The 27,542-nt window shown below is 34.9% G+C and overlaps 2 protein-coding genes across 7 annotated transcripts; both read left to right on the forward strand.

Moving 5' to 3' along the window:
- The first annotated feature begins 899 nt into the window (after positions 1-899).
- Positions 900-6,524, forward strand: LOC117408992 (peroxiredoxin-like 2C). Its single transcript, XM_034014488.3, has 6 exons — positions 900-1,212; positions 2,415-2,483; positions 3,062-3,115; positions 3,389-3,494; positions 3,661-3,795; positions 4,309-6,524. Exons 1-6 carry the CDS (start codon positions 1,033-1,035, stop codon positions 4,431-4,433), a joined length of 669 nt encoding a protein of 222 aa, XP_033870379.3. The 5' UTR covers positions 900-1,032; the 3' UTR covers positions 4,434-6,524.
- A 1,140-nt stretch (positions 6,525-7,664) lies between these two features.
- LOC117411715 (dual specificity protein phosphatase CDC14B-like) lies at positions 7,665-27,500 on the forward strand. 6 transcript variants are annotated; one of them, XM_059034972.1, is made up of 17 exons: positions 7,667-7,921; positions 11,541-11,631; positions 12,509-12,584; positions 13,118-13,210; positions 15,261-15,337; positions 16,242-16,308; positions 16,437-16,499; positions 16,963-17,050; positions 17,613-17,843; positions 18,853-18,991; positions 19,272-19,437; positions 19,581-19,678; positions 24,618-24,665; positions 24,951-25,067; positions 25,534-25,723; positions 26,083-26,148; positions 26,572-27,500. In XM_059034972.1, the coding sequence occupies exons 1-16, from the start codon at positions 7,810-7,812 to the stop codon at positions 26,107-26,109; spliced, it is 1,683 nt and encodes a 560-aa protein (XP_058890955.1). In that variant the 5' UTR covers positions 7,667-7,809; the 3' UTR covers positions 26,110-26,148; positions 26,572-27,500. The 6 variants fall into 6 exon arrangements, with proteins under 6 accessions (XP_058890970.1, XP_058890972.1, XP_058890977.1 ...); XM_059034979.1 differs by lacking the exon at positions 7,667-7,921 and adding an exon at positions 10,342-10,990; XM_059034987.1 differs by lacking the exon at positions 25,534-25,723 and having other exon boundaries at positions 7,665-7,921.
- The last annotated feature ends 42 nt before the right edge of the window (positions 27,501-27,542 follow it).

The raw sequence follows: 27,542 nt of genomic DNA on the forward strand, positions 1-27,542 counted from the left end.
AGCAGTTTCACTAATAAAAAGTGTCTATCTGTGTATAGGGGTTTACAGCCTACAAATACTAGCAACAAGCTGCAGTATGGTATGCTGCTCAAATGGCAAGGGACTAGAACAAAGTTGAGTTTTGGGGAGTCATAGAGAACTCCATTTGACATAAAATAGTATTGCGTTTGCACATTTCAACTGCAGTATCTTCCCTTAGTCTCGCACTCTCCCTACATCCTTATTATCCCCAGATTTGCTGAATCTTAATTGAATTGCTGCGCATTCTAATTCTATATAGGACATAGCAAAATACTCTAATACAATATTAAGTGTTGCTACTGTACATACTCTCAACAACCGAACTAACAATATCTGGCTTACATAACGCAATGACAGGGCAGTAAATGCAATAACGAATAACAATTATAAACAGCAACATAACAGTAATAGTTAACCTTTTTTTTCCAAAACCCCAAAGTCCCATGCAGCGTCCTTTGCGCTATTTACATTATATGCATATTCTTCCCAGAATTCCCATGAGAGGTGCCTCCTACAGTGGAGTGTCCCTAGCTTCCCAGCAGCAGATCGCAGGTCGGCTGTACATCGTATCATATGAAGAAAAAGAAAACACAAACACTAAATATTAGCCAATAAAAAAAGTATTATAATAAGAAAGGTTTTAACGTTTTACAAATAAAATAAATGTTGTGTATGTAACTGATTGTAGAATATTTTTAACACTGTAACATATGTCTTATCCACTGCATCAATAACTATTTTAAATACATCTCCCGCTTCTACTGGCGCTGCGGTGACGAGCACGTAGACTGTATCCCACGCCAAATTTATGAAAATGCCTCGTTTTTCAAATATTTAGTCTAAACTAATGTTCACAGTCTACTCGTGCTTCCATTACATTGTGAGACTGAAGAGAGGTTTGGGCACATTTGGGAGTGGCCAGCTGCGAGTTTGTGAAAGCGACAGCTGAGCTCTCTCCCAAAATAGTTTGCATGGACGGTATTTCAGGGCAGTTTCTACCCAGGAAACACAATGGATACAACCCCTCCTGTAACACAGCAGATCGGAAGAAATCCGCATGAAAACCGATGCAAGTCAGTTGATATCGACGTCTCAGACGTACAAGACTGCAATGTTTTTGATCGACAGGGAAATCGACTTTCTTTTAGATCTTTGTATCAGGAAAAGAAAGCCATCATTGTCTTGGTTAGGGTAAGCACCTTTATTTCTTGGTGTAGACTCTTGTATATGGCGAGTAAATGCTACAATGCAACACATTTAAATTAAAGTATATTTGTAAATGTGTCTGGCAACAGAACTTTTATCTTTTACTTCGGGTTACTTTGGAAACTATGTTGTGTTTCTGAAAGGAGAATCCACCCACTAATCACATACGTAATCAAACTGTTCCTTTAAAAAGCCCTGTCGCCTACGCCTCCTTGTCGTTTCTTTGTTTTGTCCTCCACCTTGCAGCGCGCCTTGCCTAGGGGGACGGTGGCCCAGAGTGCCACTTGTCCTACCCGCTGGCATTAGTTAACTTGTCAATCAATATACATGACGTCATAGTTCGGCCAGCGTATATAAGGTGGTGCTCGAGCTCTAATGGACAAGGCCATGTGCCAAATTATATTACGTTTCGTTATCGTTATCGTTATCGTTATCGTTATCGTTATGGTTATGGTTATGGTCATGGTCATGGTCGTTTGTCAAATGCAATAAAGAATTGTTCATTTTGTGGATGTCTCCTTTCTGAAATATTATATCCACACAAGAAAACAAAGCAACGTTGTGGGTAGGCTGGTGTCCTGCTACGCATATATATCTATATTTATAGAAGCATGAAAAAAAAAAAAAGCCTTTTCCTTTTTGTAGTTTTCAGGCAGCCTTATTGTATCCGCATGTCAATTACTGTTGTACATTGCATTTGCCATTGGGTCTCATTGGAATGTGTATTGTCCTTTGCAAATATTATTATTATTATTATTATTTATTTCTTAGCAGACGCCCTTATCCAGGGCGACTTACAATCGTAAGCAAATACATTTCAAGTGTTACAATACAAGTAATACAGTAAAATATATTATCTGAAATAAGTAAACATCATGCTGTACCTCCAAAGGACATATTCACTATAACACAGTTTACAGTTATTATTTAAAGGTACATTTAGATTGTCCTTGAAGTATACTACCTTGTACAAATGAAATTTAGTTTTGTTGTAGTATACAGAAGCAAATAACTGATAAAACATTTTACTCTATCTTTAAACAATTAAATCATAGAAATTGTTTTAAAAAGACAAACACAGTGGTTGGTGTTTCACTTCAGGTGTCTCAAGATAGTGTTTTGTTCGTTGTGCATAATTATGTAGTGTTTATTGGCTGCTAATCGTTGTATTGTTTTTGTAATTAAAGCATTTCTTGTGCTACACTTGCAAAGAATATGTGGAAGATCTGGCTAAAATACCCAAGAGTTTCCTATCAGTAAGTACAGAACTCAAATATTGAAGGAATATTCTTTACCACTTTGTTGTGACACATAAACAATATTAAAACTTATATTACTTATTATACAGTTTGAAATTTAACTTCCCAGATAGTGGGCCAGCTAGTCACCACATTTTAAACTTAAATCTTTTTAAAGTTTTTATAAAAAATAAGACAATGCTAATTAACTGCAGTCATTATAAATAACTAATCTTTTAAATTCAGAATAAAATCTTTTAACACAGTTTAAAAAATAGAGCCTTGAAAATGCAAAATGTATCACCATGTGTCTATATTCTGAATCTTTGGGTCACAGTCTGAACAAAAAAAATAATAACAAGATTGAAACTGATGATTGGTTCAGAATGTCATGCTAATAACTCCCACACTTGGTTTTAGATTTGTTCAATTTTACAAATATAAATCTGTTGATGTTTTCTACATAGTTTAGCTTTCTCTTTACTGTATGAGAAAGCAGATCTCTCTATCTGTTGCTATTTTTGATAGGTATGGCTACTCTGTCAGATTAAACCCTAATAAGCAACATTAACATTTAATATGTTTTCTGGCAACAGCATGCTGACGCTAGATTGATTGTTATTGGACAATCTTCGCACCATCATATTGATGTAAGTACTTATAATATCTTACTGCCAAATCATAAATATATACACACTCTATCATGTTCCAAAAGCCTAAAGTAGTGCAACGTACTGTGTAAAGTAATGTGTATGTCAGTCTACATCAGAAGTGAAGTTGTTTGTATGAATCATATATTAAAATGAACACAGCGTATGATATAACACACATGATGTAACATTTATATTGCCTTTTGATTGTCTTTTAAGTTAGCGGTACACCTTTTATAGTTGTTATAATTCCTTTATGGTCCATCTTAATAGGCCTTTTGCCAACTGACCGGGTATCCACATGAAATGTACGTTGACCCTGAAAAAGAAGTATATAGAAAGCTTGGAATGAATAGAGGGGATACATTTTTAAAAGCAGGTAAATGTTGTTTGCATGTACTGTATATATGGGCATATATCTTGTGAACAACTAATCAAATTGTGAAATGTTATTGTTAGAGCATCACAATCTGGGGATATAAGGACATGCTTGTTAGGTTTTTTCCAGTCTCCATTTAAAGTTTGGATGTTGTGTGTGTTTTTAGCAGGTCATAGTCTTCATGTGAAATCAAATATGTTTACTGGAACTGTGAAAAGCATATGGCGAGCAATGACCAGCACTGCATTTGATTTTCAAGGGGACCCAAGTCAGCAAGGAGGAGCTTTGATTATAGGACCTGGTAAACCTATACACCTTCTTTCTGTATTGATTATTCATATAAGGTGCCATAGTTAAGTGAGCAATACAAATCTAGCTTGTCATAATACTGCACAAAAGAACTTGCAACAAGTTCATCCAGCTGAGTGCACAATGAGACAAATGTCTGCCTGTCAGTCTCAGGTATCATACTGAACTAGAATGCTGTAGGCTGCTTTCAATTGCAGCTCAGGTTAACATCAATGGTGTAATAATTTCAGGTGTTACAAGGAGCAAGGAGTGTTCACTACATTTTCATCACTAACAGTTTCAAATAAATTACCATAAAAATCTAATTCAAAATCTGAGACCTATGAAATTCTGGCAAAATGTAGTGGCAAGTAATTCACAATGCTCGAATCTTCCATCTATAAAGACACTATGTATTGCATTGTTGGTTTCGTCACATCATTTTTTGTTGAACTATTTCTATGATATATATTATTTATGTTTACTTTCCTGTTGATGAAATTAGTTACTTACATTTCCCACACAGGTGCTGAAGTTCACTTTGCTCATTTCGACATGAACAGGCTTGATCACATGCCAATAAACTGGCTTTTGGAGCAGGCAGGAGTACAAACAGTGGATTTTACAGATCAGCCCATCATTCATGTCTAAAACCTGGACAGAAATGTAGTCAAATGGAATTGCTTGTGATAAGGAAAAAAGGGGGATGTGTAAGAGTTATGTTTTTCAATCCCAGAACCTGCTTTTGCGAGGTTCCTGATGCTTTGCGCTAGGTACATTATAATTGGTCTTTTCTTATTTGAACCCTTTGAAACATTTACCATAGTAAAATCATAGGAAAGTGCAATGAAGCACAGTAAAAGCATGGTAAAGCACATGGATGCATTGTAAAGCCCAGAGAGATGTTAAGGCATATTTAAAACCATGGGAGACTGTAGTAAATGGGGAAAAATATGGAAAAAACATAGGAAACCTGCAAAGTTACAGTGCAACATTACTGTGGTAAATTTTATAAGGAAACTGATATATACAACACTTTAAAGTGTAGTAAAAACATGCACTACTATTTGTGAGGATGTACAAAAAAAAGCAAAACACTTTTGTGTTATTGTTTATCGTTGATTTCTGCCACAACCTAATTACAATAAGAGAATGGCAATGTTTTTCTTAAAGGGACAGTCAAATCAGAATTTCCTGGACACTCTGAGCTGGTATTATACCGTATCCTAGTAATTCCCATAATCCCCTTTTTTCTTTTAAGCCAGTAGGAGTTGTTTGGGGAAATATCAGAAGAAGGTAGAAATAATTTAGGGAAACCCATTAGTAAGGTAGCTGTGTGTGTGAAAAAATACATGGAGGCACTATGAATACTATAGATGTTTGTTCAAACTAATGAGAACGCTGACTAAAAGTTATAAATGCTTATGTATATTTAGTAAAAGCTGCCTATACATTTTTCTTTTAATATTTTATAATTTAATGTCTGGTCTGATGAATTGGATTACAGTACATTCGTAACACAACTTTGTCTAACTCATTCCTAATGCCCATCTTCATCTGCTCAAAAAAAAGCAGCAGATACAAAACCAACATATCACACCATGATAGTTTATTCATACTTGGAAGTTCACTCCCCTATCACAGCGATTAACCCTCTCATTTCCAAAATGACTTACAATAAAAAATACAACAAAATAGTACAATCATTTTACTGGCTAGATCTAATAAGTATTATACAATGGTTAAAAAAGCACAACCAATGATTTGGCTCTTATTTAATTAGAATCAGGAAAATTCCAGTTCGATTTCAATATATCACAAGCCATTTTATAAGTGCAATAACACACCTGAAGGCATGGGTGGTACTGATTCAACCCACTTCTCAGGTAGTTTAAGACACCTTTTACAGTTGTTATATTTCCTTTATGGTCCATCTTAATAGGCCTTTTGTCAACTGACCGGGTATCCACATGTGTGTTATTGCTTACCTATTAACAGGTCTAAGAATATCATTTTTTTTTACAACTGAGTTTATTACTTCAGCCAATGTATGCTGAAAAGCAGTATACTGTACATACTGTATTATTAAATAAGAAAATAAAGTGCATTTCACTGATAAAGAAGATGCAGTTTGTCTGAGGATGGTTTTAATTAGGAATGCAATTCAGGATTGCTTACTGCGCCTAACAGTTTGATATGTGATTTAGACATTGTGACATTTGCCTTTGCCTGCATTCAAATACAGAACATATTAATTGCTGCCCTGCAATTTGCCCAGTTGCAAACTTGAAAAGAGTGCAGAGTCTCGGTTAATTGTAACCTTGGTTACTGAGTGTGCTGTTGTTCTTCACAACATTTGTTTTCACACAAAGCTAAAATGACTCTTTAGGTAAAAGCACAAAACAGAACTCTTCTTTCTGCGGTAACATAGTGCCACTGCTTTCTACCTAATAAGAAACGAATTATGTTTCTACTGTATCACTTGTGAAATTATGCATTTAGTCTGTAAAACTGTACTGATCCAAATCAGCACTCCCACACTGTATTTCATTGAAATGGTACAGACTGAATTGCAATTTAAATACTGTATCTGTCAGTTTTAATGTTGTTTAATGTGATCATATGAAACTGTTATTCAACTGCAAACATTTTTGTTTTTAATATGTATTTAAAGTTGTATTTATTTAAAGAAAAAAGTTTGCTGGTACAAAAATAAATACCAGCAAATATTGCAACTTGGAATTGGACTCTTGATCTTTATTTAGTTATTTCTACTCATAAACACTGAACAATGAAACAATGCTCTCCCCTAATTAATTACCAATTCAGATACTCTTAGCACTATGCTGTAGGTTTTACAGTAGATTATAACTCAATACATAACTATACATACTGTACTAAACCCAGTGCACCCTAACAGTTAACAACATTATACATTACATCCACTCAAGAAAATGACACAATTGTGAGTATAGCTTTTAGTACACAGAAAAAAATGAGTGTTTTTCACTTTTAAATCTGGGGCCAGTTAAATATCCTGTGGAGGCATAATTATAAATCACATGATTTGCTGTTGTAAAATCCTATTAAAAACTAACCCAATCTTAACCCACATTCAACCATATATACATACTGTAAAATATCTCTTCCTGGATAAATAAAAGTATTTATTTTTGTGGTTGGCATAAATAGCTGATGGGTTGTCTTACCAAACATCGCTTTATTTGACCGTCAGAAGGTTTCATGAATTATCGGAAAGATTCTGGTCTAAGCTTTTTATCCACTGCACTTATCTACCCCTTAAATTCTCATTGTTCTAGTTTTGCTACAGGTTATTGTTTTCAGAATATATGGGCTTTATTTTTGGTCTGGTGCAAGCAAAAACAGTTTTGTCAGGAGGTAAGAACCTGAGGAACACTTCCTACCAACACTGCTATCATCAGGTCATGTAATTGTCATTTAGTTTTCTCATGACAGGTAAAGTACCTTTTAGAAATCAGAATTAACTCCAACAGTAATATGTACAGTACTAAGTTTCTGAAAAAAATGCACATCTTATTGGGTTTTCTTTTTACATAAAAGATTATACGCATGCTTTGTGAATATGCATTCTCCAAACCAGACATCAAATGAGTAAAAATGTCCATTATGTCAAATCAGATGTATCACTGTCTGATGTGTTAACCAAAAAAGGCACATCATTCATTTTTTATTATCATGTGTATTAGCAAAGTGGCAGCAAACAGCAAATTAAACGAACAATGTAAAGTTACTTCTTTGAGAGGAGGAATGATTCTTGATTAAAACATACTGTATATGTGAAACCAGTAAATACAGGCAGTAGGAGAGGCTATTCTTCAGTCCTGCCTACTGCAACGAAACGTCAGAATAAAATGTGCATAAACCGAGCTAACGGCCAGAGTGAGACTTGCAGGAGGTTGTGCGGTGAATGGAAACCAACGCCAGAGAAAACAGCACACCGACAAGGCGTTTATGAACATGATGCCAACCCAGAAACAAAACAGAGATGAAGCGTAAAAACGAGAGAAGGAAACGTTGGGAGCCGAAGAAAAAAAGACCCGTCGTGAAACGCGGAGAATTGGAGGAGCTGACGGCTGATGTTTACATTTGTATCACAGGTAAGGAAATAGAAAACGTACTCACCTGACGTGTAGGTGTGGAACCCCAAAAGCATTAAATATGCCAGCGGCTTACTCAAGTTATATATATGTACATATTTGAAAGCTCTATGTGATTAGCCTACGTTTTCAATACTGTCAAGTTCTTTTTTGACCAAAATGGCGACCCTGAACAGTTTGTGAGTCTATTTTTTAATGTCTGCACTGCTGTTGAATGAATAAGAATCTCTCGTCTGCGGGTGTTTTGTAACTGCTAAATGCAAGCATGTAACTATGTTGGCAGTAGACATTAAGCAAAATATCACGGTTATGAGCAGGTTTGACTTTGTTAGTCAAGGTTTTAACAAAATGAACACTAATAGGTATTAATTATCGGTCGTTTAAAGAAGTTGTGGTTTATTTGTATCTTTAGTCTGATTTTAGTGGTTCTCAAGTCAACAAATTTGCATCTGGATCTGGTAGTCTGTGTTATTTAAAATGTAAAACTATTTCAACCGCATTTGTTTTCAAAATGCAGTGTGTGTTTTGCATGGTTGAACACTTGTCTTGCTTAGTGTTGGGGGTGAGTTGTGGCTCTGTGTGTGTAATGGGTTTTGAATATTTACTAACTTTATCAATTGATCAGTGTGCATTATAAATTAAGACGATATCTTGACCTGTGTCAATATCTAGTTCTTTTTATCTTGTTTTTCCAATCTGTAAATTAACGTTGAAACTGTCAACTTATGTTATGACTGCTTTTGTATTCATTCAAAATGTCCATTAAAAAAAGGAAAGGATACTTAATAAAGATGCAGTGCCACGTGCATGTAGGTTTTTTTCACTAATATTATATCACTCCTGGGTGACTTCACATTTTTACATTCTTATTTAGCCGCCTTTGTGCTCTGCATCGTCAGAAATTGACTTTCCAGTTTGTTTACATTACCTAAGGTTGTTCCACACAAGGTACCCTTTTGCTGCATTTCATACCAGAAATTACCTTGACAAGGATTTATTTTCTGTTTGACCACTATTGATCAGGTTTGCTGTTTTGATTAGAGCTATGTAACCATTTATAATTTAACATCCCTAACGAGAAGCCGTTTTTAATGTGTTGATTCATTAATGTGTTTATTTCATTTAGTCTGTTTAAATTAGATCCTGGAGTAAACGCTCTGAGACACGAGTAGAAAACACGGGTCTTGGAATACTATGCCATTCCAGGTTTCATAGCCATCATTCATTGAAAAAGTATATCGGGACTTAGCCAGAAGTTGGTTCAGTTTAATGATTAATGACATAGTTGGAACTTCCTTGTGGTTGCCTTCCTTTGCTCTGAGAAATGATCTTGCTGATGGGAAACCTTATTTGTATTGTATAGCTTCAATCCCACACCCAAAGCACACAGTTGACATGGATATTCCATTACAGACAATTGAGTCAAAAGTCCTATTATAATATGAATGAAACTGGAATATTTCGTGAATAAAAATGTCCTTGTTACAGTGATTTACAGTAAGTAAACTGTAATGCTACTCGCTGATGCTTTTGCAGTGTAAATGAGAGTGCCCAAGTCATGGTTTTTGTTGAACATAGAGTTGGCTTTTTCCTGGTTTAAAGTGGATAATTGTTGTGAATGTTTTGATTTGTATTAAAACATTTGAGATTAGAACTTCATATTTTCAGTGTTATGGAAACTCCATGGGCAAAATCTAAGTGTGTCCAGTTTCTTTAGCTACAGTATTGTGGTCATATGACTTTTTTTGCTTTTCAGGTGTCCTAATGCGTTGAGACGTTGTCTTGTTATGATGGGTACACACACATCAAGATAAATCATAAGTATACTGTGCAAGATTTTTACAAAGCGGCACTGTGATAACGTCAAATCTCAGACTGTTTGAGGTACTGACTTCATATTTGCAGGGTTATATAACACTGAAAGCTAAGCGATCTGGTGACCTTGACATTGGTATAATGGTATCATTCTCTCATTCAAGTTTAAGTAGCCTTCTGTTTAATATATCACATTGAAAAGATGGGGGGCCGTACATTTCAATAAGGTTGTTAATGGATTATCTCAAATATTTTGGAAACTCTTTAGGCACCTTTTATGTTTCTGCAGAAACTGAACTGGTTGTGTTTTTATTTTATTTATTTATTTATCTATTTATTTATTTATTTATTGCCTTGGTTCAAGATATTGCTGAAATCTGCTGTGTTTTGTCAAAAACAAAAGTGCTGAAGTTTACTGAAATTGTATAAAGACCAATACTGCAGTGAGTGTGTCGTAAAGCAAAGAGATACATCCCCATTGGCTCGGCAGAGCTTTTCTCCTAGCAACGGCATGGGCAGCGTTCCAATTAGATTCCTTTGTATCTTTTCTGCAGAACTTTAAATTTTTAAATGGGCTGTCCAATGATTGTCGGGCAGCTCGTACAATGCCCGGCAGTCTAAAGCAGTTTCTCTACCTGTGAGCCAATGAAGAGAGAAAGCCTGTGCCAGAGTGGGCGGTGAAAACACTTGGAACTGAGTCTTGAGCACAGAGGGCTAGTGTTGCGGCTCTACTTCTCTTATTTTGCAGCGAGAGGAAACTGTCGCTTTGTTTTCAACTTGTTTGCAACTGTGTTGATTATCAAGATTAAGATTTATTTATTTGTTTGTGAGAGCCGAACTGAAGGACTGCATTGGGAGATTTTCACACTCAATACAAAGAAATACGGAAGGAGGGTACTTTTATATTTACAAGCGGCATTGTTTTCAGTTTGAATTACATTAAAGGAAGGGTTTTTGGTAGATCTTATTTAAAATATATGTATCTATTATTACATGCGTACAATTCCATCACTGTTTTAAGAATATACACTTTTTAACGCGTTGTTAGAATTAACTAGTTCGTTTTTATTTATTTAATGTATTTATTATTTTGTATTGATTTTACATTGCAATTTTTAAACTCGCGGGGGTAGCCGTCTCTTATTAACAACCAGGATAAAAGGAGAGAAGGTAAATTACAGTATTTAGAACGGGAGTAAATAAACAGAATGGCGGAAGTGGAAGAGTTAGTTAATACAGTCGAATTTATCAAAGGTGGGTCTGAACTTTCTATTTGATTGCTTTATTTCTCCCTTTAATTTGTTTTATTTTCAGTACCTAATCATGTATTTTGCGAATGTCATTGTTGATTTCGTAATACTTAAATGTACTTTGTTGTTTGCTACGCCCTTATCTGTACTGTGTGTGTAAAACATAAAGTAGCAAACCAAGTTTGAATCTTCGGTATTATATAATAAGGATTACCATGGGCTTAGCTTTATGTACATGTTTTGAATTTGTACTGTTCATTTGTTTTAATAAAGACGCATCTGCTGTTGACGCTCCTTGAGGGTGTTTAACCGATTACTGATGCACATGCTTTTTATCTTGTTCCAAAATCTGCCCTTGATTTATTTGACAAAAATTGAAACTTTTACAAATTTTAAATACTTACATTTTTTTACATCCATTAAAAATCGTGTTTATTTGAATATAAACTGCACAAAATATCCCACATCCTGTTTTTGTCTTTTTTGTCTTTTTTTTTTTTTTTGCTAGAAAATGCATTGAGTCGATTAAAATGTAATGGTTTATTCTTTTTCAGATCGTCTGTATTTTGCCATTCTTCACCAGAAACCCAGAAGTACTTCAGAAAGGCACTACTTCTGCATAGATGAAGAGCTTGAATATGAAAAGTAAGTGAAGAGCCTAAGACCTTTGCACTTTGTTCCAAACCTCCAAAGGTAGACCTGCACATTTCCATATATTGTGTGTCTTTAAGTGCTTAATAGAAACACTTGTAGGGAACTAAATACGTGGGTGTAAAATATGTTTGTGTGTTCGGTTATTATTCCAAGCCCGGGATGCACATTTTGTCAATATATTTAAGAGCCTACAGCATAAAACAATACCGTAGTGGAGGTGGGTATATGTACAGTATATAAAGTTTTCACATCTAGAGAACTGCTTGTCCGATCTTGTTGAAACTTGCTAAGGACCTTTCTTTATCGAAGGTTATTGTGTTTCACAATCAGGAAGTAGAGGCTATCTGCACATGCATAAATGCAAGTTAAATGGAAGTATGCATACAGTGGATAGGCATAGGGATCTACTTTATCATGATGCTGATTTCCCCTGGCTGGGGATGAATGTCACTCACATGCAATTAGGGTTAGGTCTTGCTATTCAGCATAGTTTTCTGTTCCAGCTCACAATTTAAACTTGACCACTAGTCCCCTCTCAACTTAAGAGGACTTGATTCTTTCAGTCTGTTTTGCTGTAATTTGAATAACAGATTTTTTTTTGTATATTATTTGTATGAACAGGACAAGCTGGCAAAATAAATAAATAAATTCTCCACTGAGGACATTTTCAAGTTATGTCATTCTTTTTAAACTGGAAATTGAATGGACAGCAAGTTTAGTCAACATTTGTTATTAAAGTTTGGCACGAAAATATCTAGTTTTGATTATCTTTTATTTTGAAGGAATTTAGGTTGAATGCATTTTTTTGTAGAAATAAGGAAATGCACTATGTTCTATGTTTTATATTGACTTTTAATTTCTTTTATAGCTTCTATGCAGATTTTGGACCTCTTAACCTGGCCATGTTTTATCGCTATTGCTGTAAGCTGAATAAAAAGTTAAAGGTAAATTTATGTTGGCATTGTGAAATTTTGTGTGGTTCTACATATTTGGGGTTTCAATAAATGCCTCTATATTACCAAGTATTACATATTTATTATAATTATGTACTATAATGCAATATCATTACAGTAAGTGGCTGAAGTTAATTACAAATGCTGCACTAGATGACACAGTATTGCTGCATGATATTATCAGGTAATCTATCTTCAAGTGTAGAAGTATTTGGAGAGAATGTTACTTCTGGTCTCTCCTCATTCAAAGGAACTAACGGTGTGTGTTTTTAAAATCTTGTTTCCTCACTGAAGATGGATCTGCTTTGTGTACAGGCCAGTCTTGTACTTTTTCGTTTTGTTTTGTATGAATAAGCAATAAAAGGAAGTTCATTTTGACGCATGCTTGCCTTTGCTTTGTTGTTTTTGCTCATGCATGCTCAATTCTGTTGTATTTATATTAATTCATAGGTCTAATTTTATTTTGACCTGTAAAAATGATGACATTACTATGCGTTTACAGTAATCTCTATTTCATTTTGTAGTCCTTCACACTTGGAAAAAAGAAAATTGTTCACTACACTTGTGGTGACCAGAAAAAACAGGCTAATGCTGCTTATCTTATAGGCTCATATGCAGTAAGTAATTTTTTTACTATTGCAAATCTTAACTTATTTTTCTCAAACCTTTGGCTGTTACTTTGTTACTTTGATTTTATATAAATAAATAAAAACACAGATTGCAAATGAGCTAGCTTCTTGCAAATGAGCTAGCTTCTAAACGTATAATGAAAGCATGGTCAGCACTGTAAATGTCATTTCCTTTGTATACACATTTATTTAGTGTCTGTAAATTGTGCTCTATTAATATCAGATTTTTATTTTTGCTTTTAAGTCCTGGGTTAAAGCTGATGGAAATGTTAAGTTGGAGTATTCTTTTAGATATGAGAGGTTGCGCCTATACACTTTAAAAAGCCAAAAGGTGAAAACATTGTCCTCCATTTGTTGCTGTATGCTTTTGTAGGGTGTCTGGTTTCAGTATTTCAAGATGTTGCAAACCTGAATACAAGGTTATGTTGACTGATGCTGCCTGCCCCGGTCAATCATTTTTCTCTCGGTGCGGTGACACATACAGTGTACGCAAAAACAAATTACATTTATCTGTACCCATATGTTTAATGTGTTGGTGCTGTTTCCAGAAAGTTAAAGGTTATTATGAAATTAAATGTAAATGGTTGACTTGCAAAATTAACAGTTTGCTGTCTCCAGTGGATGGTCTTCAGAACTATTCATCCAATTGTGCAAGTGACCCTGTTTGGTGGGGGAAAATTAAGCTGAATTGTTGCAATAGTGCTGATTTAAGTAAATGTTCACGCGTGGTATCCTTTTTTTTATTTTTATAGTTTATCCGGAAACTGACACAAAAGTTTTAAGAATAAATCCTGATTTGCATGGGACTAAAAATCACCACATAAACAGGTGGCCTCATCCAGTATTTTTACTGACATCAGTGAAATTTAGTCCTGTATGAATCATCCGTTTCTTTTTATCCCAGATCATTTTCTCAGAGGTCCTCAGATTTTTTTTTACAGGACATCAGTACCTTCTGTAAAGTTTTAAAATCGTGTGTCCTGTGTGAATCGACCATGTTGGTGTTTACCAGCCTTTACAATAAACCATAATAGAATATAAAAATTGGTATATAAACCAGATTGGGGACGGGCGAAAATACAAAACATAATTGCCGATTCTTCATAAATACATGCTTTGAACAAAGCATTTGGAAAGAGATGTATGGGAAATAAAAATCGCCCAAGGACAAACGATTATTCAAAGTAGTAAACAAGGTGCTGGTAGCCTTTGGAAAAGGAGGTTCAATGAAATAAAGATACTCTGTTGATACGCGTCGTTCATCCTCCTCCTTGCACAAGTTATTTACATCTGATTCATAGTTTACAAAGAAGCAACTTCTCTGAGCACAACATTGCATTTTATTTCAAATTTACCGTCTCTTCTTGATGAAAATTATTCCGCATCTGGGAGATTACTAGACGTCTTTCTCTCTGGGTGGTTGGTAAATGCTCTTTTTACACAAAACCACAGTAATAACTCTAATCATGTGCAATGAAATTGCAACTTTGTCAGCTTTTAAGGGATCAAAATATATTTTTAGACCACCTTAATTCACTGCTCGCATTCTGTAGTTTCAGCACGTCTATTTAGTACCAGTTTAGAAATCTGCTTTCATTTCCATGTTTGCTTTAAAGACTTAAGCTTTATTTCATGGAACCTGGTGAACAATGTTGTCGGTAATAGCTGTGTATTTCGATCTTATGGTTTTCATATTTGGACAGTGTCCAAGAGAGATTATGCACATCGGTCCTATCTAGTCATTTTTATAACCAAGCACAGAGGTAATGAAATACCTTGTTTTGATCGCGTACTGTTTACTGTTGCTGCCTGCTGCATTGTACATATTCCTGCAATATATATATATATAATATAATGCAATTATTTTTACATCTTTATAAAAACACACTGCAAGTCCTTATATATTTGCAACCACAATATAGGTGAATCAAATCCAAAAGATCATGTTTGTTCCAAAAGTGTTGGCATCCTGCTTTTTATCATATGCAAAACTAATGTAGATGTCAGTTGACTTTATGGGTGTGTTTTATTTTCATAGGTAATGCACTTGAAGAAAACCCCTGAAGAGGCTTATCGGCTTTTGGTATCTGGAAACACCTCCTACTTGTCTTTTAGGTAATTTTTATTATGTACCGTTCATATGTTGCGTTATTTGTTGATGGCTTGTTGGTATCTTCACTAGAAGCAGCACTTGCAGTTCTTACTCCTTCACTGGAAAGGACAGCATTGCAACTATGTGGGTGTGTAGCCTTTCACTGGAAAGGTCATTCCTATAGGACAGCATTGCAACTATGTGGGTGTGTAGCCTGTCAACAGTTACAGTTTCCAGTTAACTCTACCATGGGTAGAATGAAGTGTGGATGATGTATTACTTTAATTGTTAAATAAGTTGACTTTTTAGTTTAATGGATGAACTTTAAACCATCATGCAGGGCGTGTCTGTCTACAGTCTATTGACTTCCTGTGTTTTGAAAATAACAAAAGGTACTGTAAAACCAACCATCGGCTCATAACAACCAGTAAACCAGAACAGATTGGTTTTTGGATCTTGAGTAAGTAGCCACACATGTTCAGCTTATGAGGTTACTGCAGATGCAGCGTTTCTGCATTTTTCCGTGTAGTGTGTCTGTGGTTGGGGTGTGTGTGTTTTTTTTAATATGTATACAATAGAGTTATTAAACTCAGATTTGATTTATCCTAGCCTGTGGTGCTTGTTTACATGGTACAACTGAAAACAAAGCTAAACTGATTGCCCAAAAAGCCTTTTGTATTTGTTGCAAGCTTGGTTCCTTTTGAAATTGTGTTTAGTTTAGCTACAAGTGTTGTAGAAGAGACAGGAATGTTGTGTGCAGGGGCCAGTGCCACAGGATTAGGAAAACCTCTCTCTTGAAAATCTGTTTAGTTAAGGAAAAAGCAAACTTTCATCTTGCAAGAAAGGTGGTTGAACAGTGCATCTGTACTAACGTCATCACAGCTGTTTTTAAAGCTGCTTATTCACAGATCATTCATGTCATTTCAGAGATGCTTCTTTTGGCACTTGCACATACAATCTAAACATCCTTGACTGTTTACATGGAGTCCATAAGGTAGGTGATTGAAAAATAAAAACAATGTAGTGCATTACAGCCTGGGGGGGGGGTGGAATAGTAAGAATGGAGAAGGAATATATATTAAGAACAAGGGATGTGAACAGCACCTTTTGTCTTTGTTGCAGGCTCTGCAATATGATTGGCTTGACTTCTCTGACTTTGATGTTGAGGAGTATGAACATTATGAGGTAAGGTGTTTTTAATTTAGTGTTTTAATCCTGTTGCATTGTCACCAGTGGGGATGCCACAGGGATATAATGGAGGCATCCATATGTTACACCTAGACTTGTAGATATTGGTATATTTAGAGAATGTGTCATTCAATTATGATAAAATGTTATAAAAGCATTAATTTGTCCAAGTATTTGAGAGTATTGGTTTTTCATGGTTTCTGTTGTAATTGTGCTAATGAAAGCTGTGCTTGTTGGAATATGTTGTCTAAGTTTCCTAAAATGTGTCACATCTGTTAAAACAAGTTAACAAGCTAGGTTCTGTTGCATCTGTACGTGTATGTGTAGCACTTTATTGCTGCTCTACTATTCTTTACTTCAACATATTGGTAATAGTAGGTCATGTAATAACATTTTCATTAAGTACATTTCACATAGGCAGGCATTGTAGTTTTAATTGCTCTTCAAATATTTTGTACAGAGAGCAGAAAATGGAGACTTTAATTGGATAATTCCTGGGAAGTTTTTAGCCTTCAGTGGACCACATCCAAAAAGCAAAATTGAAAATGGTATGTGAAGCAGAAACTTTCTCTTTTTTTTTTTTCCCCTTGTTTTAAACATGCATTCAACATGGTTTAAAACGAAACAAACCACATGTGAATGAGCCCTTACATTTGTATATAATAATTATAATCCTGTACAAATTGACACTATTCATGCATGGAATTTGTAATTCCTTAAATTAGAAACATGTGCCCAATTTATTAACCCTTTGTCTGCAGCAATTACTCTTTTGAATATTACAGGTTGTCCTTGCATGGGATTCATCGTTAATAAAGATATGCATTTTATGAAATCATTATTTTTAAGGTTTTATTGATTTCAAATTCTAATTTTAGAATGATATTTATTTTTGCACGTACAAAGTAGGGGGATAGTAACAAATGGATTTCTACTATTTAAAAGGACAAGATAGAGGGATGAGTGGTGACTGGAAGCCTGCTGGGTACCAGACATTTTTATTTTTATTTTGTAAGATGCTAAATTTTAAAAATATTTACCTCCTAGAAACCTGAATGACCTCATGCATTTGTCTAACCCCCATTGTGAAATTGACCTCTCCTACTTCAGGCTATCCTCTTCATGCACCTGAAGCCTACTTCCCTTACTTCCGAAAACACAACATCACCACAATAGTTCGTCTAAACAAGAAAATGTACGATGCCAAGCGATTTACTGATCTAGGTTTTGAGCACCACGATCTTTTCTTCGTTGACGGAAGTACACCGAGTGATGCCATAGTCAAGAAGTTCATAAATATCTGTGAAAATGCTGAGGGTGCCATTGCTGTTCATTGCAAAGGTATGGTTCTTGAAATGCATTTTCTGCTGAACTCTTAGAGGTGTGGGTGGGGGTCATCACTCAAATTATATACTAGAGCAGGGGTCTCCAACCCTGGTCCTGGAGAAGCTCCTACCCAGCAGGTTTTATAGGTGTCTTTACATCATCAGTGGCTAAAGATCTGGAACACCTGTAAATCTTGACTAATTAACCCTTTGCAGTCCATTTATTAACTTATTAATTTTATACGCGCTGTTTAAAAGTATTTTTTTTCACAGTCAAACGGGTTTAAATGGCCCTGCATATCGACAAAGCACTCACTAGGCATCTCCAGCCCCGCCCCACCCTTTCGTTTGCTATAGCGTTCACCTATGTAAGAAATAAATAATAATAATAATAATAGTCGTACATACCGATCGATCATCTCCGGATCACTCGTTTTATCACCAAACTCCTCAATAATGCGATCCAAGTCATTATTTTATTACTATAACATCTGAAAAAAGCTCTGCAAATGTCCATGATAGTCTCTGTGCGCTGACGCACTCAGCCAGCTTGTTTACTATGAACGCCCCGTTATCTGATACCTGATACCATGTATGACTATTCATGAGATACGCCTTTTTTTTTTTTTTTTTTTCCGACTTGTCTCGGCTCCTGTCGCTCCCACTCGGCAATTGAATGGTTTTCTCGGCTTTTTCCGGAGAAAAAATGACTAAACACCCGTTTATTGCGTTGCTATAATGATGTCGGACCCAGTCCGACAAAGGACCTGTGAGGAATAATTGCAATGTTGGACCCAGTCCGACAATGGACCGCAAAGGGTTAAGCCAATAATTGGCTCAATTAAGTAACTCGGAGATTGGTTGAAACGAAAACTAGCAGCCACAGTAGCTCTCCAGGACCAGGGTTGGAGACCCCTGTACTAGAGTAACAGAACATGGAGGCAGTTCAGTATGATTCAACAGATTTTAGTTTTTCACATTATTTCTTTCATCAACACAAACTACATGACTTTCTTGTTTACTAGCTGGTCTTGGCCGAACGGGTACTCTAATAGGATGCTACATGATGAAGCATTACAGGTTAACTGCATCTGAAACCATTGCATGGATAAGAATCTGTAGACCAGGTTCAGTCATTGGACCCCAGCAAAATTATGTGCAAGAGTAAGTAAAAATAAATAAATAAAATACATGTTACTAAAGATTCAATGTTTTAGTAGTGGTCTTTTAGAAGTTTAAACATGGGATTTTCTGTTAATTTTCAGTAAATATTATATTGTGGTGCATCTAATGTTTACCTTAACCTATATTCCAAGCTAAAAAGTAATTTTTCTGTAATTTGGAAAACCTCCCACAGAACAACACTTTTTTTAAATAGAAACTTTAATAACAACTTAATTTAAATAGCCTATAAAAGTATTGTATCTTTCTTTCCATGCAACAGAAAACAAGCTAGCCTGTGGGCAGAAGGAGACATCTACCGTGCAAAAATGAGAGAAAGACAAAATGGAACTAGCAAAGTTGCAGTCACAAGAATCTTATCGGGGGTCGATGACATTTCAATTAACGATAACACAAACAGCATGAGTGCAAAACTGGAAATAGAACTGGTAAAGCGCTTGCTTGTTTCTTTGTGTGTGTGTTTTAATACACAGTCAGTGTATAGTTGCAATGTTCTTTTTATATTGTTTTATATTTGCACATTCATGAGTGAATGTGTTATTAACTGACTCCTGTTTTGTCTTTTTTGAAGTATAATGACGAAGATGAACGGAATAGTATAACTCAAGGGGACAAACTACGTGCTCTGAAAAGCAAGAGGCAAGTTCGAGCATCAACGGGATCATTGACGTAAGTAGATTCAGCTGTGATACCATCATGCCCTGCTACTTTTAATTGGGGTTAAAGCAGCCTCTTGTTCAGATTTCAGTATGTGGGGGGTTGCTTTAGCAAGTGGGTAACACAAGAAACCACAGTTTACAGTAAAACACTTTTAATGTTTTTTTGTTTTTATTTTATTTTGTGGTAAGATCCATTGCAAATACAGGTTTAGCTTTTAAATGGATTAAAGCAAATTAATCTGTATAGCCGTGACAATGATTTATAATACCAGGAACTAATCTACTTGCATTTTATAAAGATTTTATAGAATATATATATTTTTTCTTTCCATTCCATACAGTCACATTTTTTACCAGTTGGTTCTGCCAATATAAACCTGGACTAATACGGTTTTAAAAAAAATAAAGTAAGTCTTAGAATGATAGTCATATAGATGTATACATCCAACATTCATCACCTTTTGTTGTGGGGGTGGGAAAGAATCTTTAAAGCAAATAGTAAACTTTCTCCCAGACTTTCAAATAATAGCTGTGTAAACGAAAACCCTGGTATGAACACATTCACAGACCACAGCTTGCTCATGCCATGGCAACATTTTTGCAAGATGTGATTATGGCATTGAAAATAAATAATTTTATTGCACAACAGGCAAACTATAGTAAAATGCTGCAGTCTCCTCAGTGCTATTTGGGCTGAATGTTGTCGCGATTTGAAAAGATAACACAGCTTTCTCCATTGGTGTCGGAGCAGAGAATAAAAAAAAATATATATATATAAGTATTTTAAAGGTAAGTGGAATTTAATATTTTTTTTGCAGCTGATCTTGAGTGTTGCATGGATGAGGTGTTTAATTGCTATGTAAGGGACTACTTCGGTAGTATGCATTTTAAGATTTGTATGTTCATTTTATTTCGCAGCTTAAAGAAACAGGGAAGGCCCTTATAGCCAATTATATGAGGATAAAATTGTAGTTTTAACATTGCATGTTTAGAAAAATAGCATCTTCTTAAAAAAATGATCACTGTGACAACAGACAAGTCTGACCACGTTTTGATACCCTGTGTCAGAGGCAGGGTTCCTAATAGAATTAAACGCGTGTGTCTTGGTTGGCTAATCCTGGGTCTGTTTCTTAATCTTAAATGTTTCTCTTCAAATTTGTACTACAATTATGTATTTTTGTATCCTTTTTGACATTGAATAAATCTGTACTGACAATGAGTGAAAATCTATTGAGTGGTAATGTCCCATACTGTGAACAGTGTGTGGTAATGCCATCCGTTTAATTAACTGCCTGATCATTAACCTAGTTGTGGAATTTAAGTGACTTTATATAAAGATTATTCAATATTGAGAAGATTCCTCAGCCTTGAAGAATCTTTTCAGGAGCTTTTTTTTTTTTCTCTCTGTACATTTCTGTAAGTATGGCTATTGATCTGAGCAGAAACAGAGAATCGTTCAAAACACACATACTGGGACGTTAAACAAGTACACAATTTCAAATCTTGAAAAAATGTGGATATTAAAAAGCACCCTATTAATGGTCTCTTGCTTCATAAGTGTACATGTTTATGATTGCAATGTAGGCCTAATTTATGTATATGGATTGTTCCGGAGTAAGAGAATATAGCATTAGTCTAATCTCCTCTTTTTTTTATTTTTTGTCTGTACAATCTTTTTTTTTTTTAATTTTACATGAACTAATCACCACATTTTGACACCACTTTGATATTTAGGACTTCCTAGTATCCAATTCAAAATGTGCATACCTGTAAAAATAAATCATGTAGCCATGTGTTTGTCCAGAAGTGACAGGTGAAATGGTAAAAGCTGTTGCTTAATTTAGAGAGACACAACAGTTGCTGACCTTTGTATTACAAAGCGCATGTATCGATGATGCTCCCTGAATTATAACTTTGGAAGAATTTAAGATCCGCGAGAAGTGAAGATAATAAATTAAAGTGACATCCGTTCAGATTAAATACTCAAAGCCTTTTACATCTAAGGAACTGGATGTTCTCAAATTGAGGTTTAAAATTAAACTTAATTTTGCTTTTAAACATTGTTTTTTTTGTAATTCACTTGTTCCACTGACGTCCGTTGCACTGCCAATTGCTAATTTAATCAAGAAAACAAATGTATTTAAGTGCATCAGTGTAATTTTATATGCAGTATGTTTTTTTAGTTTTATTATTAAACTTGCAAAGCATGTGGAATGAACAATGTCGTAATTTCCTAATGCTGAACAAAACAATAGTCAAGATATCAAAATTAAAACATCAATTTAAACATCTGTGCATTTTGAAATTTCACACCTATGTCAGTCTTGATTTGGTTTCATCTGTGCAACAAGTTTTTTTATTTCTTTATTTTGCTATTTACATTAAGTATTTATATATGGTTTTATTCCATTGGCATAAAACCTGTGTTGTGTAGTATAATTTAAAAAAAAAAAAAAAAAGTTTGAAGACTTAGTTTAACCATTGATGTGACATTTAAGATGTTTCTTTGTAATGAAGAATATTGGTATATTTTGTCAAGTTTATCAAGGTTTTTTTTTTTTGTTTTTTTTTTTTAATTCTTAGTAATTCTGTTTTAAACTGCGACTGTATTGCTGATACAGCCGCAACTGTACTAAATGTAAAACATTTCTGGCTGGTTTCACAGACCCAGTTCAGCATTATTCTTGGACTACATAGTTTCCTTGGATAAGGAAATATACCATTACATATGGTGTGAGAGCCTAAATTAGCACTAGAGTGTATAGCTGCATATATTGCCATGGAAATATTACAAGGGTTTGTTTCCACATTTACAACGGTTTTCAGACCTAAATTAGCAATGATCCTGGATTACCTTCTTTTAGTGCTAATCTGGATTTTTGAAACTGGATGTACATTTATGGTGTTCTAAATAAAGACAAACTCTTGTGATCTGGGGGCTCATGCAAATCTTTTAGATTGATGCCACTGGAAAATGGTGTAGATTATCCCAAGAACCAATGCATGATGATGTTCCAGGTGCCTGGCATGATGATGTCCTTCCCATCCCTGGCCTTCCTGAAACTGTCTACAGAGGTGCCATTCAGTGCTTTTTAGTTTGTGTGAACTAGCCACTTTTAGAAAGTGGGCTGAGACCACCTGTATCAATTTTGATATTGGCCCTAAGGTTGTATATTGTGCACAGTTTGCTAGTGTTTTGCGCCACCAGTCCTCTTTTTTTTAAAAATACCAAAAGAAGGTCTTGCCTTTTTTATTTGTTGCATGATCTGATAGTTAACATCTTTTAATATCAGCATGGCTTTTGTTTGTGTTCAAAACACAGCATTTGGACAAATCTCATTTCTTGCTTGGAGTATCTGCTTCTCCCATTTTTTTTTTTTTTTTGGTTTTTTTTTTTTTCTATCACCTTTCTCCTCCCTTCTAGATGGCGCCTTGTTATGCTGATCTCTACACTGTGTAGTGTTGTCATCTGGTGGATTGTTTGTGGCTACCCTTCTCCCATCCTGCTTGTCTGTCTAGATGGGTTAGGAATATAGTAACCACCTAAGGAAGCCTAACATGTAGCACTGTAAGTGTGCCACTCAGTATTTCTGTATTTAAATCGCTATTCATCTTTATATGGGGAAGGGGTAAAGTTTTACGTTTTCTATATAGTGGCAGCTAGGCTGTTTTTAGATGGGTGGGGTTCAGTACTGTAGCGTCAACCAAACAACCAGCTAAAATTCTACAAACATATATATATTTTTTTATTCTTTTGATTTTGGAATAAGGAACTTGTCCTTAACTACTTCAAACCCCCCCCCCCCCAAAAAAAAAAAACTGTTTCAGACAGGAAGAGTTACCCACTAAAACATCAGCTGTTTTCAGTTGCAAAACACTAAAAAGCCTGTTTTCTGAAATAGCTGAACATTCTCTTGGGTTACATAATTGTTTTGAAGACAAACCTGTTTTTGTTTGGGGTGGTTGTATTTTTTTATTTTTATATTTTCCCTGACAATCGGTGAAGGCTACCTGAGATACTAAGTAGTGATGTCTGTAATGAATATTTCAGTAAAAGTAATGTGAATGAACTGATACTGTATTTGTAATGAGGCAGGGGTCATTGGGGAGGGGGAAGAAACCTGTCATCCCTTATGGGTGATAACTGAGTGTATACCATGAATAATACAATAAATAAAGTTCAGTACTGGTAAGATCTTGCTTTTAAATGTTGAAAGATCTTATGCTTTATTTTATTTATTTTTAATATTTTTAATTTTGTATTCATTTTTTAAACTTTCAACCTTGGATAAAATGAATTTCTTGCCCTAATAATTTGCTTTATTCACAATACTGGTCCACCTTTTATTGTGCTTGGAATCTTTTGGTATCTTGTTTAATTCAGGATATGTTCTTGCAATGCTGCAGACCCACCTATTGTCTGCTGTAGGTCACATGGTCTTACTCCAATGGTCTCACTGCAATAAGTTTGAACTACAAAACATTACGTGATTAGGTACCAGGAAGCAGCAGCATCAATTTAATCTCACATTCTGTATAATTCAAATTATAGTATAAAATACGAGCAAGTAACCAAAAGATCTTCAACAGACAAAAAAGAGGACCACTAATATTGCCAGTGCCAATGCGAGGTAAAACCTTATTTGCATTCTAATTATGGATGAGCTTGGTCTTGGCTGGGGATATGGTTTCAATAAAACTCCCATATTAATACTTAAATGTATTTGTTGCCTCAAAATAATCTATTTTATCAAGGCTGTTCATATTGCTAAAGTATAATGTATATGTTAAATAGGAGGCCTACTGAAATCCATGCATTTTGATTTACCTCCGATGCACCTTTCCCCTAAAAAACAAATAAATGCATCGATCTATTTCTGAAGGTGGTGATAGCTGTGTGCAGTTTCCCCTAATGTTTTGCATTAACTTTTTGTTCTTTATTTTTATAGATTAGAAGAGAACACTATTCGCACCAGGTCCTCGTCACAATCATTTAGGTATGTATGCCCTCCCAGAATGTTCTAAATACTCCTGTGTACTCTTTCATACACCAGGCCTTTTCTAGTTTGTTTACTAAAGGTAGTTTCTACTACAGACATACAAGCCGCCTTGTCACTGTCATGCTCCAGCCACTCCCAGGAAGAGATCAGGGGTCAGAGAGGGTCAAAACCAATAAAAACCAATCGGGAAGCAGTTTTTGGGTTTTTCTGTTTTGTTTTGTGTGTTTTTTTTACATTTTATGTGTTACATAATACAAAGTTCTCTGGTTTTTTTATATGTAGAATCATTTTGCAATCCAGTGTACAGAGCAACACGCGTTCAAAATCTGGAAGCCTTTCAAGTGGCACAGACACTGGGAAAAGAACAAGATCTACTACAGGACACACAAGCTTAGGGAGGTAAGGGAGTGGCTTTTTTTACTAGGCTAGATCAGTGTCTGTTCCTTTTAAGAGGCAGAATCAAGCTTCTTTTTGTACTGCTGTAAATACTTGCTGTCTGTTCACAAGATAGCGCTGATTCATAAAGCTGTACTTTGCTGATCTAGCTTGCATTGCATGTCTGTTGTGAAAGACAATCTGGTAACTGGACCTGGAATACCTCCACTTGTATTCAGTCAGCTGCACTTTGTAAACAGCCAGTACACCCCAAAACAGATTTTCCTATTTAATAGAAGTACAAATCATCCAGTTAATGTAGGTTTTTCTGTATGCGCACCTATTTGGCAATGGCACTAAACCTGCAGTTTCGAGAATTAAGAAAATGAACAATTGTATATTTTTATTAAATACAGTGTTCTAGCAAAAGCAATAGAGTTATAGACAAATTAATGGTCTTTACATTAACCATGTCTTCCTTCTGTAACAGCCAGTTGTTAAACTCTAGGCTAGCAAGATCCTTAGGCAACTTGCATGCATTGACTAATGACCAGGACCAAACCCAGAATGAGGCAAAATCAGGCTCTAAACTTGTAAGCAATTCAACCAACCAGATGAACAACCTAAATGCAGTAAACAACTACACCCAGCAGAGAGCAACCACAGATCACTCTCACACAGTAAGTGCCACTTAGCTTTTTTCAAAATATATGAATAAATACTAAAATGTGACAGATGTAGAAGATTTTCAGTTTCGCTTTATTTGGCATTTCTCCATCCCACTGTTCTTCCAATTTTAACTCCTTACAAAACTAAGATTTTAATTCTAGATTTGAGCTTCAATATAACTTTATTACATTTGCTTACACTGTAAAAACAGTCCTGCTAATAGAACATGTAGTCTGTTCTATTTTTCCAAACTTTAATCAGACCCTTGAAACTGTTTTGTGCTGCCATTCCATTATGATTTACTGCTGCCAGATCTAATTTCTACATGTTAAACACTTAATTGGTGGTTTTTTTTTTCTTGCCCCAACAGTCTGATTCCTCAGAAGGGGAGAAGTAAAACTCATCGTATTTACCACAAGCGATTAATGCGATTATGGTACTTTTTTTTTTTTTTTAGTTTCTCGCTCTATTTCTCTCTCTCTCTCTCTCTCTCTCTCTTTCCCTCCTCAGTAAGGATTGTCTTTCCATAACATTGGCCAATTAAACATAGAGATACAATGTATATGCTGGAGCAGGTCTTGGCAATTGCAAAAAGAACAGATTTGATTTTTAGGCCATCTTGATGGCAGAACCTGAAATACTTTTTAATGACATCTAGTAATGGGAAGAGTGTGAAACTGCAGTAACTAGCAAGTGCATGACTTTTGTAAAATAAATAGAAATATATGGGGTTAATGGTAGTGTTGTATTAAAAATAAATGCATCAAAATAGCATTGCGCTTAACTTCATAGAGTATAGTGGGTGTGTGTGTATACTTTTAGTTCTGCAAATTTATTTATTTATTTTTATTTTTTTTAGTCACTCCATTCCCAAATCCAGAGTACCGTTGCTTCGCTAAAGAACTTGGGAGTTCATTCTTCCTAGACAAGAATATTGAGTGGACTTTCTTTTTAAGCTTCTGGAAAATGCAGACTAATCCTAAATACTTATTATGGATATTTCAATTACAAATTACTTGTAAACAATTAAAAAAAAGTTACTTTGATAATGGCTTGGACTGCATTTGGAGTAGTCAGCAATACACAAGGACCAATTGTGATGGCAATCTTCTTTCTTCATGTGACTTTTGTAAATATCTGTCATGTACCTTTTTTAAAAAAAAAAAAAAAAGAAAAAAGTATATTGTAATTAGCATGACTGTACATTTTATATAGTAATGACAGTATTCATTTTTTATGTTGAAATATGTAAGTTCAGTGACACTGTCCTTTCATAATTTCTTTAATGTGTTTTTTTTTGTCTAAGATGCAGCAGAACTTTGTATATTATGTGAAGCATTTGATGTATTTTCACAAGTACCAGATTTAAGGCATTATGTATATAAAGTGGAATCATGTCAAGGCTGAAACAAATACAATAGTTTATTTGTTTTATAAACCATGTAATGCCTGTTTTATATAAAATGATATATACTCTATACATATTGTAAGTACAAATGACAATAACATTCCTGCAACCATGTGGTGTTTTTTTGGGGGGGGGTTAAAACTTGAAGGTAAACTGGTGTTATTCAAACTACAAAGATTTGAAATCAACTGTAATGTGCTTAAACCTTGTTGCTGCTTAAGAGTGCCACATACTAGAGGAAGATCTTCTTGACTTTTCTTAATGTCTTTTTGATGCTGTTTGTTATCAGAGAAGAGCACCTAGTATAGAACCAGGTTCAAAGATTTAAAACAATATTACATTTCTAAGTGCCCAATAATAAATGTGATTGTTTTGTAAAACACTGATTTTTTTTTTTTTTTTTTTTTTTTAATATATTTTTT

This window comes from Acipenser ruthenus, chromosome 1 (genome assembly GCF_902713425.1).
Source record: "Acipenser ruthenus chromosome 1, fAciRut3.2 maternal haplotype, whole genome shotgun sequence".
Lineage (NCBI taxonomy): Eukaryota > Metazoa > Chordata > Actinopteri > Acipenseriformes > Acipenseridae > Acipenser > Acipenser ruthenus.